Source organism: Crocodylus siamensis, chromosome 3 (genome assembly GCF_052110815.1).
Source record: "Crocodylus siamensis isolate JL-2025a chromosome 3, ASM5211081v1, whole genome shotgun sequence".
In the NCBI taxonomy this organism is placed as follows: Eukaryota; Metazoa; Chordata; order Crocodylia; family Crocodylidae; genus Crocodylus; species Crocodylus siamensis.
In genome coordinates, this window is record NC_143397.1 from 10165389 (window position 1) to 10184303 (window position 18915).

The window sequence follows — 18915 nt, forward strand, 5'->3', positions numbered from 1 at the left end:
TTACTCAAGTGGACATTTACCTATTTATATGAAGTGGCGCTGTTCCAGCAAGATGCTTTGTGAGCCCCAGCACAGAAAAACTATTTATGCCACAACTCAGGCATTCGTCAAGGATTTGTCTGATTCAGAGGAGCCCAAATATCTTGAGTTAGGGTCCTAACCCCACTGGACTCTTGGCTAAATTCAGGTGGGAAGGTCTTTAGAAATTTTTAAAGGGGCTCTGGTTTAATCTTAATGTGAATTGGGAAATATTTTGAGATCCAGGAAATGTTTATGGGGCAGTAATCCCTCCACCCCCACCTCCATTCTAGTCCCAATCTAAGCAACTAGATTTCATAGATTTCTAGGGTCGAAAGGGACCTTGTAGATCATCAAGTCCAACCCCCGGCTCTAGGCAGGAAAAAACACCGGGGTTAAGTAACCCCAGCCAGGTGCCAGTCTAATCTCTTCTTGAATACCTCCAAGCTAGGGGACAGCACCACCTCCCTTGGAAGCCCATTCCAGATTTCAGGAACCCTCACCATAAAGAATTTATTTCTGAAGTTGTATATAGGAAGTATATGCCTTTGTTCTCTCTCTATGTGTTTATCCAGTTCGTCTCAAGTGCGGTGTACGTGCCGTGATCCCTTTTGGCTTCAAACACCACCTATGGTGAATGGTCCTGAGCATGGTTAACTTTTCATTTGCTTCTCTGAAGATGCTCAGGGCTTCCAGAAGGCACTTGGTACCCGCTGGAATGGGGGAAGCCCGGCACGCCTCTACCTCGGCCGCTCCTCCGGTTGCCTTTTGATACACGTGTAAGTCCTGACTTCCTTCTTCTTCTTTCTTTTTTTCAACAGTTGCAGATTTGATCTCTTCTGAGCTCTTTGCAGTGTCTGGACTACTGGGCCTCTAAAAGTCTACAGACAGTTATCATTCAGTCCCTGGGATTGCCCTCCCTGCTTCTCCTCATCACCTTCCCTTCTCCCCTTTTCCCTCCTATAAAACTCCCGTGCATTGTGGGATTGCCATGGAGCCACGGGAGACCTTAGGCAGCTCCCGGCAAAGGGGAGGCGAGGCGGATTTCTTGCCAGCTACTGTTGCCTCTGCAAAGCCTCCACCTGCTTCCAGCTGCGCGGGGGAAACCATATTGCCTGCTTCAGGCTCCGGGAAAGGGATCCCAGTGAGTGGAGAAAGGATGGAGCCAGAGGAAGAGGATGAGCTGGGTTCTGGGAGAGATGTGGATTCCACTTCCAATGCAGACAGCGAGAAATGGGTGGCCGGGGATGGCTTGGAGGAGCAGGAGTTTTCCATCAAGGAAGCAAACTTCACAGAGGGGAGTTTAAAACTGAAAATCCAGACCACCAAGAGGGCTAAGAAGCCCCCAAAGAACCTGGAGAACTATATCTGTCCACCCGAGATCAAGATCACCATCAAGCAGTCTGGGGATCAGAAACTCTCCAGAGCTGGGAAAAATAGCAAAGCGGCTAAAGAGGAGGACAGAGGGCACTTCAAAAAGAAGGTAAGGGCACCTCACATGCTTGTGCAGCCATTTATTTATTTCTGCTCTTTACTAGCTGTTCACAGCTGATGAACTGAGCTGGTTCCCTACTCTCTGCGTGTTTTTTAACACAAGACTTGTCATACCTGACAAGTGAGGTAATGTGATCAGACATCCTAAACAATGAGGAACAAATTCTGCCATGGGGGCATGCACGCAACTCCCAGCAACGATGGTGTGGACCCATGGCTGTCTTGGGAATGGGGCTGGGAGCCAGCTGCTTGCCTCGGAGGGCACAACTGGGGCCTGGCTGCTAGGAGTTTGCTTTTGCAGAAATAACGGTGACCATCTTTGTTGCCAAAAGAGGATGGGATGTGACGGGCTTTTCTATCTATGCTTTTTGTGGGTGAGAAGGGTCTGCGGTGCTGAAGACTCCCATGAAGGGGCTGTATAGTTTGCATGAGTTCATGCAGCTATGGACCAGTTGCTCTTCTGGTGACTGGGGGCAGGCTATAGAAGTAGACTGTCCCAGATTAAGAGGCATCAATTTGCAAAGTCCTCCCTGTGATTGGGAATGAGCCTTCATGTTAACCTGTACTGAAAGGGGTCAGAAGCTTACCAGACCTTCTCGGGATTTTTCTGTTTTGTATGTGATCTCAGTGAAAGATGAATAATTACATTAAACGATGTGCCCCATTTTCAACCGTGGTGCGTCTGAACACAAATGCTCAACCCTTTGGACTGTTAAGCTTTGGACTGCCTTTTAAAATACAGGTATGTGCACTGAGACCAATTGAATTCCTTCCCATATACCGGGCTAAGGGCTCCATTACTCTTGATTACAGCATTGTGCTAGCAACACTATTTTTATGGTTGAGAAAATACTTCCATTATAAGCCTCATTTTCTTCCAGGTGCTTATCATTTTCTTGAAATATCCTTTTGGGCTGAAATTTCTTCTTTAAATTGGGAAACGTGGATGCTTTCTTTTGGCTTTGCCAAATGTGCTTCAGCAGGAGAAAAGGATTAGAAGGGAAACTCATCTTTTCCTTTATCAGACATGTTTCAGGCAATGTGTTTGGTTTGGTTTTCAGTAACTTGTTGGGTACTCAGTCCTCAGCAAACACAAGTGCTTTTCTGGGCACATTTGAAGCAATTTTGTTTGAATTTTAAGCAGCACAGGCTATCTTTGAGTCAGGGCCCTTTATTTTTGAGGTGTCTGTGCAGTACCTAGCAAATGGAGCTCTGGTTCTGATTGAGGCCTCTGTGTTCTCCTGCAATGGGAATAAATCCTCATCTTCTACACATTGGCAGTGTACAGACTTCCTGGGGTGCTCAAGTCTTGGAGCCCATTCACTGAAAGAATCACCAGTAGTCATGAAACCTGTGAGCAGGCCTGGACAGATTAGTGCCCAAAGGCACGTGCAAGGCACAGGGATAAATTTGCCACTGAATTGAGCTTCACAGATGAATTTGATCTGCAGGTTCAAAACAACCATTTCAGCCACGCTTCAGAGGGAGGTGTTGAATGTTGTATCCACAATGGTCCAGGAAGTATATAAGAGGAGAGGATTTGTTTGTGGCATCTGTTATTGGCCTAGCTGTGTAGTTGGTAGAGAAGTGAGACAAGCGTTCAGGCACAAATGGCCCTCCCTCACTGCAAACTGAAGGTGAATCTTAGGGGGTGTGAACTCGTGGAAACGAAAGCCAAGGGTTTCTCTGACCCCTTGTGATTACCATATTGTGTGTTTTATTTTTAGCTCAGTGGAATGGTGCCAGGGATTTATTTGACCCAACCATACATTGTGATGTGGTTTTCCAGGTATCTGGTTATCTGTTCATTAGCTTAGAAGCTCAGGCCCAGATCATGATCCTCTTAAAAACACTGAGTAATACCCTAAAACCCAAATAATTCCATTGATTCCAGCAGAGCGACTTGCGTAAGATAATATTCAACCTAAATTGCAATCTGGCCCTCAGTAACTGCATGTCTAGAGTTATAGAAATATATGAATGACTGGTGCCTCCTGAGAGTGGGGGGGCACCATGGTGGTCAGCAGGCACCGTCTATAACCGCCGGCATTGGTGTTGGTGGCGTCGAGTGGGGACTGCCCATAGATGCCGGCGGTGGTGTTGGTGGTGGGGGCTGGCGGGTGGCAAGCGGCGACCGCCTGCAGAAGCCAATGGCAGCTTTAGCAGCAGGGGGGTGGGTGGCAAGCAATGACCGCCCACAGAAGCCAGTGGCACCACTGGTGGCGGCCAGTCTCGGGGCATGTGCCCCCCCCATCCCCTCCCTACACATCGCCTATGTAGAAGTGCATGGTTGTGGAAATGTACTGATTGGCACACACGTCCTGCCCAGTAACTTCCAGGGCTGAGTCTGAGTGCACTTGGATGCCCTAGGGTGCGTGGGTTTTCATAAGACTTTAATTCCCATTCGAACATATGAGCATTGTAATGAGTTTGTTTTTATAGCCAGCCAGGAAAAGCTCTCACATAAGCAAAATACAGAGAAACTATATGCAACCCTCCCCACCCATCACTCGCAATATTAATGAAGAGATGTTAATTGCCTAGAGGGCAGAAGATACAAATCTCAGCAGCTGTAACTTGGCTACATTAAGCATTTATCACTTATATCTATATTGTGGCACTAGAGGTCTCCATCTGGGATCAGAGCCCCTTCGGGTTAGGCAGTGTGCATACACACATACACACGTGAATAAACACGCATGCACACCCCCCCAGGAAAAGACACGCAAGAGGCAGGCGGAATCGAAATAAATGGCCAAAGACAACAGGTGAATTCAGTAAACAGACGGGGAGCACAAGGTAACAATGAGATGATTATGATTAGCATAATGAGCAACGGCCACAACACACCAGCTGCCGAAGCATTGTCAAGCATCTTGTGGGCATTCGAAGGGGGACAATGAGGATTTTTACAGTCAAAGCAAGTCCCCTGACCCTAAGCAATGTGCAGTCTAAGGAGGCTTGAGCTTAGCCAGCAAGATTTCCCACAAGATTAAAGGCGGCTCATGAAAAGGGTTGCAGAATCAGGCCCTTACCTAAATAATTCAGGCGAGTTGCAACAGGAGTTGAAGACAGATACTGCAAGAGACAGGTAGGAAAAAGGCAGGACAAAGGTTCCAACTGTTAAATCATGTGGTTGCTTTCTTGGCCGAGCGGCGTGTCACGACGTCTGCACGGATATTTTTTTAAAGATACAGTTATCATGAGGCTAGGAGAAAACTCTGCAAGTCGAAACTTGAACTGCACTGGGGCTGGGGTGGCCTAGTCCTGCTGAAGGTTTTCCCCATGTAGAAGAGCACACAGAGGTAGTTTTTGCCTTTGCTTGCAGACAATATCGTCAGCCCCATTTATGTACGAGACACAGAGACCGTGTGCTCTCTTGTTTCAACCATCCCAAGACTTGTGCGGCTTAAATGGCATTTCTCTCTTCAAAATGATGTTGGTTTCCTGTCCCATTGCTTTAATAAACGTACACCCAAGAGGATTATTAAATGGGAAGAACTGCAGCAATTGGGACCGCTACACTGAGCCAGTGGGCCAAATCATCAACTGGCATGCCTCAGTTGGATTTTTGCCAGCTCAGTGGTTGGCCCAATATATTTGGATTTTTGGGGGGGCTTTTTTTGGGAAGGAGAGCAGTAGCATTATTCCAGTTTACCACCCAAGTTATATATTCAGGGCTACATGTCGCCTTGAACTCCCACTGAGACTTACACGGGCGGAGGGCTGTTCATAACCCTTAACGCGAGCTACAGGCTCATGTATCAGCAGTAGAAATGGCTGTTTTACACCTAGAGGAGTAATGCTTGGATTTGTGTTTTCCCCCTAAGGAGGAGCTAACTCTATTAGGACTTGAAAAATCACTTAGGTTTGTTGCATAATAATTTAAGCCACATCTCCAGTAGTCCCCAGTGCTTCCAAATACCTCTTCAGTATGCTTGCAGGAGTTTCAATACACATAGCACAGAGGGCGAGTAATGAAAACATGGAAGCAATTTAAGTAACAGCATGTGGGTACACAAAGGACCGGTGATGCCAGTAATGTAAAAGGGGCTGTGAACTGGGGATAGAGTGTTTATTCAGAGGCCACTTAGGGAGGAAGAAGATCTGCCTGTTCTGTAGCCTTACACTGTTCTGTTAATTAGGCAGTATAGGCGCTTGCATCATTCGTCAAAGTGTGGTGCCTGGACCACTGGGGATTCGAACGGTGGTCTGCGGAGAGCGGCGCGATCACGTGGTGCGGATGGCTTTTCTTTGATTCCAGCTGCTACATTTTATTAAAAGAAGTAAACATACGTTACTTTCCTCATGCTGCTTTTCCGCGTGAGCCACTGCAGCGATTGCCCTGGGGATGTTATGCGATCATGAATGGGAGGGGAGGCTATCTAAGGAGACAGGCTGCCTGGGCGCGGTACCCATTATGGGAGAGAAAAACAATTACAAGTTTGGGAAGCCTTGGTCTAGTGGCTTGAACTTTAGGCTCCAGTCCAGGAACTTGGGGCTTTCAGTCCAAGGTTTTGGGGTTTTATTTTTTTTACATCAAGTTTCCCCTTCTGTAAAATGAAGGGGGAGGTGAGGGCATGCTCCTTACTCATTTCACAGGGCTCCTATAGAGATGCATCTTAGCTGGGGTAGTGTTTTTGTTCAGCCGTTTGTGAACATGAACCGGTTATATACATTTCCATTAGTACTTTAACTCTCCAGTCTACTGGGGCAATAGGGGCTCCAGACGTCGGTACTTGTAACCCCCAGAGATTGTTTCTGTGCAATGGAGCTCATCACACGTGCCACGACGGCAGCTGCACCACTGATGTCACAACTCCCTGATCCCACCAGCGCAGAGACTCCTGCACGTGGCGTTTGCTTTCTCACCTGCAGCCGGGCTGCAGCGGGTTGGGATTTGCCATCAGAGAGAAGACATTTATTTCCCTTCGGAAATGGGCAAACAAACTGTCAGTTTTGATGGGCACTAAAAGCATGGCACCAAATGCTGCGACGCAATCCATCAGCTTTTCCACGCCTGCTTCGCAGAGTTTAACAAGCCCCAGATGAGAAGTAGTTCTGTGTTTTTCTTCATTTGCTGCCCTCTATTTTACTATTGCTGTAAACACTTGATTTTTTTTTTTTCCCCTCCCTGTGCCAAACTTTCGAGTTTCCCTCATATGCATAATTCACTGCTTCAGGGGATGTAAACTCCTTTTTTTTTCCCTAATGCTTAAAAAGGGTGAATACATTTATCAGCGAGAGATAGGCAGCGGTAAATGTAACAGAAGGAAAGTTTCCTCACGTTGCTTTGCAGGAAGCCACGTTCTTCGGTTTTCTAATACACGGGCCTTGGTTTCCCCCAATCTCGGCAGGTCCATTCTGTTCCCATGCAAGAAGCCCCTATGCAGGTCTTTTCCCCTTGAATTTCTCTTCCTTTCACTCCCCCTCCCTCCACACAAGCACTCTCTCTCCTTGCATTTCCTCATGCTCTTGCTTTATCTTCAAGGATTCCCTCTGTCACATCCTTCTCCCTTTGGAGCCCCGCACACCTCGCGCCCATCCTCTCCTTCCCTTTTGGATCACCTCCCGCACGCTTCACTTTCCCTGCAGGTCCTCACGGGCATCTCTGTCTCCTGTCAAATCACCCCCGCACCACTCTCCTTCCCGTGCGATTTGCATGCGCAATCATTAAATTGCTCACGGGGCATGTTTGTTTCTCATTGAAAAGGGCATCTCCTCTCGCCCGGTGGGATCTGAACCAGGATTTACAGTCAGCGTAAGCACTCGGTTCTCAAGAAGGCGGGTCTGGTTCTTTTTTGAAGGTATAATTAAGTGGAGAACTTTATTTCCACCCCCTGCCCAGCTCTTTTCTTCCCCCCCCTTTTTTTTTTAATTTGAATTTGTTTTGGCTGGATGGTCACCTTCAGACCCCCTGCATTTGGGCAGGCTCTTTCTTTGCAGAGGAAATAATTGGAAGAGGCTGAGCGAGTTCTGCAGGACAAGGGTCCGGAGCTGAAACCAAGACTAAGGGGCTGCACATTTAGAAAGATGGCACCGCATCATTTAGGCTCAATAACTTGGCTTTCTGCTACCTTGGACCTTCATTTGTATCATGGCTGAGTGTTGTAATACTACCAAATTGTAGGAGCAGATTTTTAGTTGCCTCTGAAACAAGTGTTTGACATCGCTAAGGAAGTCAGGCGCGAAGGAACCCATGGTGACCCCTCAATCTTAAAGTTCACTCTAGGCCAGGCCGGTCCCCAAAGTGAATTAAGCAGCCTTGAGACTGCTCTAAACTATGCAGGTTGCTGATAGCCCTAGCAATTATTTTGACAGTGAAGAAGTCCCACAGGATAGGGAGGGTTGTGGTGGAGACCTGCCACTTGGAACAAAGGGCAGGAAAAGGGGCCGCTTCAGTGATATTTGTAGCCACATGAGCACCTAATACAAAGGGAGTCCTGTGGCAGCTGGATAGACTGGCTTTTGGGACTTCTCTGCCCTTGCCGTTGGTACATAGGAAGAATAACAAAAATGATGTTCTTCAGGGAGAAGCAGTGGTTTTTCTATTCAGGTGGGACTGAGGAAGTCAGTTGACTTCATGGCTCATTATAATCTACATGATTTGCACTAATGTCTCTTCACTTCACGGGTGCCAACAACTTTCTCCCTTTTGCAAAGGTCTTGACGTTCCACTATGCAACTTTGCTGGGTGAGAGCCGTTCCCGGTACTATCTCTATTCTATTTTGCAGCTCAGCAAACCTTAACTCAGGTGTGGCAGTAGTGACTCAGGTGTAGAAATGACTGCTGATGAAGTATTGGAGGTGCTGTCAAGACACTCAAGAAGACTAGAATTTGCTTTATGAACCTGAGGAAGAGATGCACATTTAACTATGATGACTACAGGACTAATGCAAACATGCTGATGGTAGTCTTATGTAGAATTTAGATTATGGTTTGTATGGGATGGTTTGCATAGTGATGACCTTGCCTCAGGTAGGGAGTTGGACTAGATGACCTCTGGAGATCCCTTCCAGCCTAACTTCTCTATGATTCTATTATCTTTTAGCTATTTTTTTGCCTAGTTTGTGAGATTTTTTAAACTCAATAGGTAATTCAAGAAATTAGTGCGCTTTTCTATATGGTTATATTTGTTTTTGCTTTGATATTAAACTGAATCATGTAGTGCTAGGCCCCTAACATATTAAGTAAGCTTCTCATTTCTCTTTAACTGGAGCAAAATATGTGTTGTGTTTTATGTGATGATGTGCCACACCATCTGCACCCACACCTTTTCAAGCTCCTAGATCCTCCCATGCATTCTCTGTAGGGAAAATGAACCTGCCTGGCCCTGCTTCACTCCTGTCCCTTTGCCAACTATAATTAAAGTAAATTAAAAGCAAGCAAGCAGTGCACTTAGGAGGGTAAGAATGAAACATAACAATGACCACTGAAATGCATTTCCTTCCCCAAGTGCTGCTGTTATGGGGAGCAGTGGTCACAGCCCGCCATGTTCGAGACATCTCCAGTGTGGGAATAAAAGGGGACTTTCTCACTTTTTATGCTCTTGTAGAATATCCATCCCTACTTGACTGCCAGGGATACCAGTGTGCTGGAAGTGCTATTTTTTTTTTTAATGCTGTCTAGTTAAAAAAATGTATGGGTAAAGGCAGAACAATGTTACAGAGAGGAAATTATGGAAGATTTGTCCCAACGCGTTCAAGCTGCTAATTGAGTATTTTGGGAGCTTCTGCCTAGCCAGAACCTGTCCACATAGAGGGTCTTTTTCATTCCTCAGCAGCCCTTTTCCAGATGGCCACCTGTCACATTTTCATCCTTATTTAGAGTCCTGCATTTTGTTCCTTCTGGGGCAAGCCTCCTCTCTTCCAAACATGACAAAAAAACCCGCTTTTCATGCCAGTTTGTTTGTTAGATGCCGAGTCGCTTGGTCAGGAAGAGACTGGAACCAGTTAAAAGCAGCTGAGGGCAGATTGCGGAGGAAGTGTGGCCCTGCCGTGCATGGAGACCGGCGTGCTGCGGCTGACCCACCTCTTCCACTTTTCCTGCAGAACCCGGTGAAAAGAGCTTGCACAAGGAGCTTTTCAGGTCCAGTGGTGTAAAGAGTCAGCCAAGTCAGCGCATGCCGGCTGCATTTCGAAACAACTCACTTTTACATTGTCCTCCAGGTTAATGCAGGTTACTTGACATGCCCCTTTCTCCTTTGTATCCTGAAGTTCACCTCTCTTGACACTTTCCGGCTCCCTTCAGCCCTTCACATCCTCTCTTGTACACGTGTGCACTCAGGCTCAGCGTTTGTCACCCCCTCTCCCTCCACACTTCTCCCATATACTCACCCCTACTGTCCTCTGCATGCACACTGTCACCCCTTGCTCAGCCTTTTCTCAAATCTCTCTCATTAGCACATAAATAGTACTGCACCCACAACCCTTCTCCCTTTCAGGGCACAACTCTGCCCACACAAAAGTGAAAAGTCAATAAAACTGCTTGAAACCTGGTTGTGCATGGGGCATGTGGTGCACACTAGTGTAACAGGGCTATGTAGTTGCACTACCAGTCCTAAAGAGGTGGGACCACAGCACGGTTGTGTTGAGTTCCCTCACAGGCACTCTTCACTCCAGGACTTTTTCCCTGCACCTAAGGAAAACACAGCCATAGCGAATAGCTCAAGCTCCGTAGCCATTTTTAAGGAAAGGTTAGACCTTTTCTACTTCTGAAGCTGATACAGAATAATTTCCTGAAATAATGATGACACACAAGTGACAGACTAGGTTATCAAGAAAACAAGGCCATTTGATAAGTGACCATCAAGAACCAGCCCAGGCCTGGTTTACTGTGTTTTCTGAAGGCCATTTCCCTTCCTCTCTTAGCATGACCTCTGGAATAAATTAGACCAGTCAAGTCTGACTCCTTCATCTCAATATGGGAAATGCTGTCTCTAGCTCATTATATACATTTAAATCCCAACCTGAATCCAATTAATATTAGGAGGCAAGAGTTAGTGGGAGCCTGAGAAAACCCACCTAGGAGGGAAGGAAAGTATTATTTACATAATGGTAGTGGCTAAAGGCCTGACCTGAGGGTACTGTACAAGTCTATAGTAAGGGCCAGGTCCAAAAGCCCTGACTCCTAAACTTTCATTGAAATTAAAAGGAATTTAGGTACTTGAATACCTTTTTGGCTCTGGCACATAGGCTTAGTACAGACAGTTAAAAAGCCCAAGGCTGAATCAATTCAGTCTTTGCAGGTTAGTCTAAGCTGCAAAGATTAAATTGAGAAACAACTGAACACACATTTACCTTTGATTCAGAAAATCCAGCCACATGCCTGTGGTGGCTCAGGCCAGAAGATGGGAGGAGGGCGGGGGGTGGAGCACGGCTCTTTGGCACTTCCTCTTCCTGCTGCTCCCAAGGTCTATGGGATTTTCAGTCCAGAATTATACCAGCAGGACTCTGCAGGGTTTCTCATCACCCCTTTTTCCTGATTCCAGGTGCCTCTGGGATTTGTAGTCCACAGTTACAGCCAGCAGTAACTTTCGGGAAGTTTAGCAGGGCAGGGCAGCTCTGTACTTGGGAGACAGGGGCTTTACCTGGGGGAAGCGGGGATTTAATCTTCCTCCCTGGCCCCAGACACCAGCCAGGGTTTGCTGAAGGGGGCAGACCCTGCCTCTCTCTCCCTCCCAACCCTTTTCTGCTGGAGCAGACAGACAGCACAGCCCAACCCAGGGCTGCAAAGCATGCTGGGATGCTGGGGGACATGTGATTTAACATGAACTACAAACGGGTCTGGGACAGAAGTTTCATAAACTGGTTTGACCCAAATCAGTTAAGTCTGATGCTACATTCAACCAGGTTTATCTTATACTAGTTTCAGCCATTTTGAAACTGGTTTATGTGCACTGAACTTCTGTTCTGTTACAGGTTTAAATCAGTTCATGATCATTTTAACCAGTTTATGCATAACGTCTGCCCCTAGTCTATAGAAAATGTCCCTAGGCTAAGCTTATAACTGCAATAGAAAAAAAAAAAGAGAAGAGAAAATAGTGTTACATCCACATCATAGATTGGAAAATGAGGTCCAGTTATCTGAGGATCACACTAAATGCCTGTGACAGATGTCCCTCAGCCAAGCACAGCTGCTTTACCACAAAGCCTTCAATCCCTGAGACTAGGGTCTCTTCCTGTTGGTTACAGCTTGGTAGGTTACAGGCTTGTGCCATAGAAAGGAGGAAAAAGATGGATACAGCAGTTTCTGCCTTTACTTCCAGCTCCTTTGCTCATCTGAGTCTCCAAGTCTGGCATTCAGAGCTTTTGGGAAGACTGTTTCACAGCCTGAATTCCACTTTTTATCTTTCTTTTTTGGTTTTGTTTCTGTGATGGCATTAAACAAAACAGAGAAAAAAGAGAGTGGCAAATAGTTCTGGGCTGAGATCTTGTCTGTTGAACACCATTCTAGGGCTGGATATTGTAAGACCCTTGAAAACAGAAGTTTCTGATGGAAACACAGACAGCACTGTCGCTGGAGCAGCATTATCAGGCATCTCTACATCAGGAGCCTCCTGCCCTTTCTGGATACAACCTTGTCTATTGTACATCTTACAGCAGATGTATACATTTTTTAAACGACATATGAATGACAGGTCCAGGTTTACTGTAGAGATCCTATTCTTTGGTGGTGGACTTAATTCCCCATGCCCTCTTCTATAATCTTTTCTTAATTTTATTTCTTTACTCATAATTATATCCTGCTTTGCCCCACTTAAAAAAAAAAAGGGTTTCCTGCTATGAAAACAACTCCACTGGGAATTACTGCCAGCCTTTTCGGAGTTCGGGGTATTGGTTCCTGGGACTGCCAGGAGCTGCTAGTGGGTCCCTTGTGAGCAATGTATCTCAGCATGCCGCAGTTGAAATTTATGGGCGTTTCACCCCTGACTTCAGCACGAGGCACTTTGCACAGCTGCTCGTGCAGTGGATTTCAGGTGTGGTATTGATGTGCTGTGGAGGGAACCATTTTCCTTTCCCTTTTGGAGTGACCAGGATCCATGCTCATTGACTCCAAAAGTTATTTTTACATGGGCAGTGTAGATGAATGGCTCCCAAACTAGGGGTCATGACACCAAATACAGCAACAGTACTTATAAATGGGGTTGTGACTCCCCCCAAAATTCAACTACAGCATGTGGGTTTGAAAGCCTGGAATTGGGACTGACCATGTGAAACAAAAATTAGGAAAGGGTGGCATCAATTTTTGCTACCTATGGCATCTTGGGGCCTGATCAAGGCACCACTAAAGTGGGGAACTGTAACTGGAAGTATATAAAGTTCCCAGAAAATGGGAAAAACCTGGGTGGGGAAGTCAGCTGCTGAGACAGAGGGGTCTGGATGTGAGGGAGTGAACCACAACACATTGTGGTTAGCAATCTGGGTTTCCCTGCAGGAGTTCAGATGCAAAAGTGTACTTGCAGCCAGCATGGACGTTTGTGATTCCTCTTGCTACAGGTCAAGAATAAGTCATGCTAAATTCACAGACAAAAGATGAAAAAGATGTTGGTCTCTCTGATCTTTCTCCTATTTCACATTATTAAAGTCCAGTCTATAACCAGGGTATACAGCAACTGCCTGTTAGTTGCACTAGGCAACACAACACATCTTGGTCACGTGGCTTAACAACCCTTTGTGAAATCCTTGGGTCAGAGGCCACTGCACCGTGCCCATCTTTGTCACATCTCAGTGATCTGCATCCTGGCAGGGTTCCCCCCTCCTCCTTCCCTCTCTCGGTATGGAAAGAACCATCTGCTGAGTTGGCTTTCAGAAGAATTTTGAAAAATACCAAATTCCCTTTGTTCCCAGAGAAAAAAAACCCAAAGTGAAGCCAGTATTTGCAGGGGCATGAGAAGGGCCAGTATTGTGTTTCCTGCTCCCAAGGAAAGGTTGTCCTCTTTCTTCTTTTCTCTTTGATTCGACTCCCTGTCATTCCATGAGCGAGTCAAAAGTGGCAGCTGCTGCTATCAGCTGGGAAAGGGGAGTCCCCTTGTTTAAAACCCATGTGTTAATCCCCAAGTAGAAAAAGTAGAAGTGCTTTATGCTCTCCCTCCACCCCGCTTGCATTTGTCTCTCCTGCAGCCTCACGGCCTGATGAAAGTCCTGGCCACTTTATTTTGGGAACTGTCATCTCGCTGAGCTGCAGCATTTTTCACAGCGATGAGTATCTTTTTCCAAATAATGGGTAACACTTCAAATGCATTGCGGGCCATGCAGCTTCCATCACAGATTTAAACAGAGGGAAAGGCACATAAGGGGGAAGAACTGGCAATGGGAGGAGATGCCGTGTAGCTGATGATGTGAGAATACAGGTAGCGGATGCGGCAGAGATGGGAAGCTGTCCTTCCAGATGGTGGAAGCTGCAAGGATTCAGGCTCTTGCCTCTAATGAAGGAGATTGTGTCAAGTGACAGAAAGGATCGGAGCACTTGCATAGCTGAAAGAGGTGTGATGTTGCCAGCAATGAGTTTGCAGAGGGTTTTTGAAACAAGGAGAGCAACTGGAGATGGATCCTAAAATAGAGAGAGAATGCCTGGAGTTCAGTGGGGATGGAAAGGGGCTACCCTTTGTTGATGTGAGAAGGCAGCGGCTGTATGCCAAAGCTTGAGACCAGCATGGAGGGGAATTAAAATAGCTGGTCAGAGAAAAATGAAAATGTTGGGTTTTTTTGGATGCTGAGGGGCACATAACAGCAATATTGTAGGCCAAGTTGCAGGCCAGTAGGCCCAGCTGCAGGCCAGCATCATAGGCCAATAGCCCAAGTCGCAGGCCTGGGAGACACCAGAAAAAGAGGAAAGTTTGTGATCAAGAATGACACTAAGGTTATTAGCAGTGGATGCAAAGGGCATTGAGAGTTGAAAAGGGAAAGAGAAGATGGTCTTCTGTTTTAGGCTGTTCCTGCTGATTGAGAGAAGTCATCTTGCACTTTAGGTGGAAAGAGGAGTGAAATGAGGGGACGTGAGAAGATGAAACCAGAGGTGTCCATTTGGGCCTGGTCACTCTCCTTTTATGCCCTCCCTTTGCAATAGTATTTCAGCATTGTTAGAAAATATCTTTTTTCCCCACGCACATCTGGGCTGGAGAAATATGTTCCTAGTTTAACAGAGGATTGAGGTGCAAACGGATTAGGTCACATAGAGTCTGTGTCAAGGCTGGGAATCAAACCCAGATCCCATGAGTCTCGGGCAAGTGCCTTAACCACAGAACGGGGCCGTCGCCTTTGCACGGCTCTGACGATTGGGCCACGCGCGGAGAGAGCGCTGCCGACTGTCGGAGGCTAGACTGAGGGCAAGGGAAGTGAGGAGGGAAAGGGCAATGGCAGTAGGAAAGGAGGGCTCTTCACCATGCCTTCCAGGGTAGGAACAGAGTCAAGGTGGTTTAAGTGCACTGCTCGCTCCAGCCCAGCGCTAAGAAGCAGAGGGCAGAAGTAGTGACAGAGGCTGCTGGGTATTGCTTGTCACGGGGTGCTCAGTGGGGGACCTAGACAAGCGAATCTATCTCAGATTTGGGCAGGATGCATGCGAATGGTGCATAGCCATTGGCAGGTGCTGGGTCTTCCCCAGCCCGTCCCTTGCAGGCCTTTTCCTGGCGCTGAGGTTGTCCCTAGCCTTGCAGCTCCCCATTCAGGTGTCTTACACGGGGCCACCAGCGCTCTCTGCAGAGTGCTGACCTACCGGTTGACCACGCTTCTTTCCTTTAGATTATGTCTGACCTTTGCTCCCAATTTTAGGCCTTGCAAATTAACTCCTGTGCCAGATTCCTCACAACCTCCCTCCTCCTCCTGAGAAGCAAGGTCGTTCTTCCCTCCCCACCCCTTCCCCACCATGTTCCTCTTAATAATAAAGAGCAGTAATTGCAACCCCCCCCCCGCTTCCCATCCCCCCAACTCAATGTGTAGGCCATTTGTGTGCTGGAGGGGGATGGGCAAGATCTGCCATCACTGGAGGATGGGGAAAGAAAGTGCAGGGGGAAATCTTGTGTTTTCTCAAGTCATTTAGGCTTCAGGGTTTTCAAAGGGGTGGATAACTTTTGATAGAAAAGTTTAACAATGTACCGTGGGAGGTGGGGGACCAAACCAATTGGTTTTAGATATGCATGCTTTGCCATAGATGGGTCCACAAGAAAGGACAGCTCACTTTTTTTGTTTATAAAATCTTTATTTGTGTTGTGTCCCTCATCTCACGCATTCACAAATCACCACTCATCGCAACACCTAGGCACTCTGTCTTGGCTCTGCTTAGGTTACAGAAATTTCAGTTGACTCACTCGGATCACATTTTAAATGCTGCATTTATCTCTTCAGCATCCCCGCTGTTTGTTTGGTTTTGGGTACTTTGCTGAGCTTGAACGAGATAAAACACATGAGAGTCCATTGTCTTTGGTAGCCATTCAGTTCCACTTTCTCCTTTACACATCCCCATACAATGCTTTTAGGTTTGAATTTACAGCTCTTCCTTGTTTCGTCCCCCTTTCCTTTTCTTTTCTTTTTTTTTATTGGCATGAAGAAAATTGAGAGAAAATAAATGATGAGCACTTTTCTGTTCCTTTAGCTTCGGCAAAAACGAGGCCTAAAACTACGTTTTGGGTTGAAACTCAGCCGAAAGTATTTGTTCTGCGACGGGGAGGCTTTGTTGTTTGAAACCCTTGGGCTTCTGTTGCGTGGAGGCAAAAGGAAAAAAAAATGCATATGGGATCGGAGACGGAATTTAAATTTTTTGCAAGGTGGAGAATGGTGTAACGGTGTGAAAGAATGAATTAGTTATGGCAAATCTTATTAGGGTCCATTGTAAGCAGAGAAGCGGAGACATATGGGAGCACTTGCAAAATTATTCCTTGTTTATTCAGCCTCCTAACCGAAGCAAATCTTTTTGCATACTGTCATTTATTTGGCAACTGGAGGGGTGTGGAAGGTGTGTGTGTGTGCGCGCACAGGGGAAGGGGGACACAGTATTGGTATTCCATTAAAACTGATGCTCAGTGCTTTGTTTGTCAGGTTTTGGCTGGGCTTTTTGCTTTGAAAGCCATTCAGAGAGGATTGGAGCAGATGGCAGGGAGATCCTGTTTGTGTTATTTTTGGACATTCCCATTGAAAGTCTCAGATCGTTGTCTTCCCCCCCTCTCCCCCACTCACGCATGTTTTTCTTTCTGCCTTTTCCTTTCCTCCTTTAAACCTTTTTTTTTACAATGTCACCGCAAGGCAGGGCATGTTTCTGCCTAACCACGCTGTGGCCACTTTATTATCGTCTGTCTAAGCTGGGAGAAGTTTGCAAGGGGTTGAATGAATGTCCCTCCTCCAAGATGCCTGTGATGGATTATAAAAGTGACATGGGTAGAGAAGAGAGGCCATGCTGCCATGTTGGTGAACCAAGGGCTTCCCTGACATACAGGCAAATAGCAGGAATGAGGATTGAATGGTTCGTGGCTGTGTAACATGATAACTTTGTTTTTCACTGTGGGCTGTTAGCTTGAATCAGGCCCAGGCCAGGAGCAAATGAGTTACTGTTCAGTGCCCTACAGTGCCCCTCCATTCAACTTCCCATCCCCCCAACCCTCTCTCCTAATTAGGTATCCTTTTCAGTAGCGAAGCCAAGTACTTTATGGTCGTGGAGGCTGTTACTACCCCTGTTGCTCCTTGCAGTGGCCTTCCCACGTTGCCATTTAGATTAAATGGTTGAAGGGGTCATGGAGAGGGGTTGTTTCGCCATCCTCTGTTCTGGGAAGAACAAGCGTTATCCTGGGGGGCTGATAAAGCACAAGCAGCAATTCAGCTTAACATAGCAGTTGTTCAAATGCATGCGGTGCGTTATATGTTGCAGTCCTCCCAAAGCATGAGTGGGATCCAATCAGTTAAAACACTGGATTAAGTTGAATAACCAGTGATGAACTAGCTTCCGAGAGGTTGGGTGATCTTGAGTAGATAAATATCCAAAAGTCAGTTCAGGTGATTCACCTGCAGCTGATTTAGATGATCCAGATCTCTTTAATCTCCTTGCTGGGCCGGAGAAGGAAGGTGCATTCTCCAGGCATTTTGTAGCACTTCCCAATATGAGTGAGGATGTCAGCCCTCTCACCCTGGCAGTGCTCTGCTCCCAGCTGGAAGCAGCAAACTCAGATGAGGCATGGACATTCAAAAAGCCAGAGGCAGAACTGATCTAAGTTATGCGGTTTTCTGCAAGGAGTATAGTTTATATTGGTAGTGACCAGGACACACATTTCCCCTTTGGTGGGGGCGGGGGGTGCAAATCTTAGACCAGGTTCTGCCATTTTTAAACCAGTCTCTGGACATGAGTACACGTGCATTGATATGCCATAATGACGCTGTAATAGCAGGTACTAACTCAATGCACTTGAAAAGGCGCTGCTGCGCAGTAGCACTGGCACATGTTTTATATGACACTAATGTTTGGTAGACTAATCCTACTGTGTATTAGCACTACTGTCACTGCACCACACTAATGTGCAGTAGTATTAGTCTACCGAGCTTTTTGTATCTCGTGTAGATGCACCCTCTGTGTGCCGAACTTCTGTTATGGCTATCGACCAGTTCCAATCACTTATACCGGTAAAAGTATAATGCCTGAACCTGACCACCAGGGTTCAAGAGCCTAAGAAAGCCAGTGTCAACTGGATTTTTGCGCGAGTGCAACCAAAGTAAAAACTTGGCCCAAAAAAGCTCCGACATGTAAGTGAACGTTTAAGGCTCAGCTGACCTAATCCGACCCTCGAAGAAAATTCAGTTTAGGTTTGATTTGAGTACAAGGTGATGATTCATGTTGGTTTTTACAGTGCTTGAATACCCACAACCTTGATTATTTTTTAACCAGTACACAGAGAACCCACTTCAGAAACTCTCCTTTCACTGTATGTGTAATGCAAGCTCAGAAGTTTTTTTTTTCAGTATTGCTACTGTCCTAGTTATAACGAAAGTCTGCTTTAGCTGTAATCGTGGAGGGAGGGCGGGCATGGGGGGTGTGGGTGTGTGTGGGGGGGATGATGTCACTGAAAGTGGGTTTTGCTGGGTAGAATAACTTGAGAGAAAAAAAAAAAACAATGCAAACCTAAACAACCTGCCTTTGTCTTGCTGTTATTTTTTGCTAGACAATTAACATCTGCTTTGCAGGATTTTGCTCTGCTGCCTTGACTTTTACGCCCGTCTTATTACAGTTTGGCACCTTGTTCTTATACCTACTGCACAGACCTTCTGCTCTCAGGCAGGAGAGAGATCTGTTTTGGTTTGTTTTTTTTCTCTTTTTTTCTTCTTTTTTTAGCACGGGGCTGCCTTATGCCGCACTCCCAGGCTGGGTAAAGGTTTCCCTTCGAGAGATGCCAGTGTTAGAGGCTTTCCTGGTCTGGCACATTGAGG

General features: G+C 46.5%; 1 protein-coding gene across 1 annotated transcript in view; it reads left to right on the forward strand.

Annotated features, from left to right (window-relative positions):
- SETBP1 (SET binding protein 1) overlaps positions 1-18915 on the forward strand; it is a 342039-nt gene that overhangs the window by 19082 nt on the left and 304042 nt on the right. The window contains exon 2 of the mRNA XM_090037726.1: positions 840-1501. Coding sequence (XP_089893852.1) covers positions 1010-1501 — 492 coding nt within the window. The 5' untranslated portion in view covers positions 840-1009. The remainder of the gene's footprint in view (positions 1-839; positions 1502-18915) is intronic.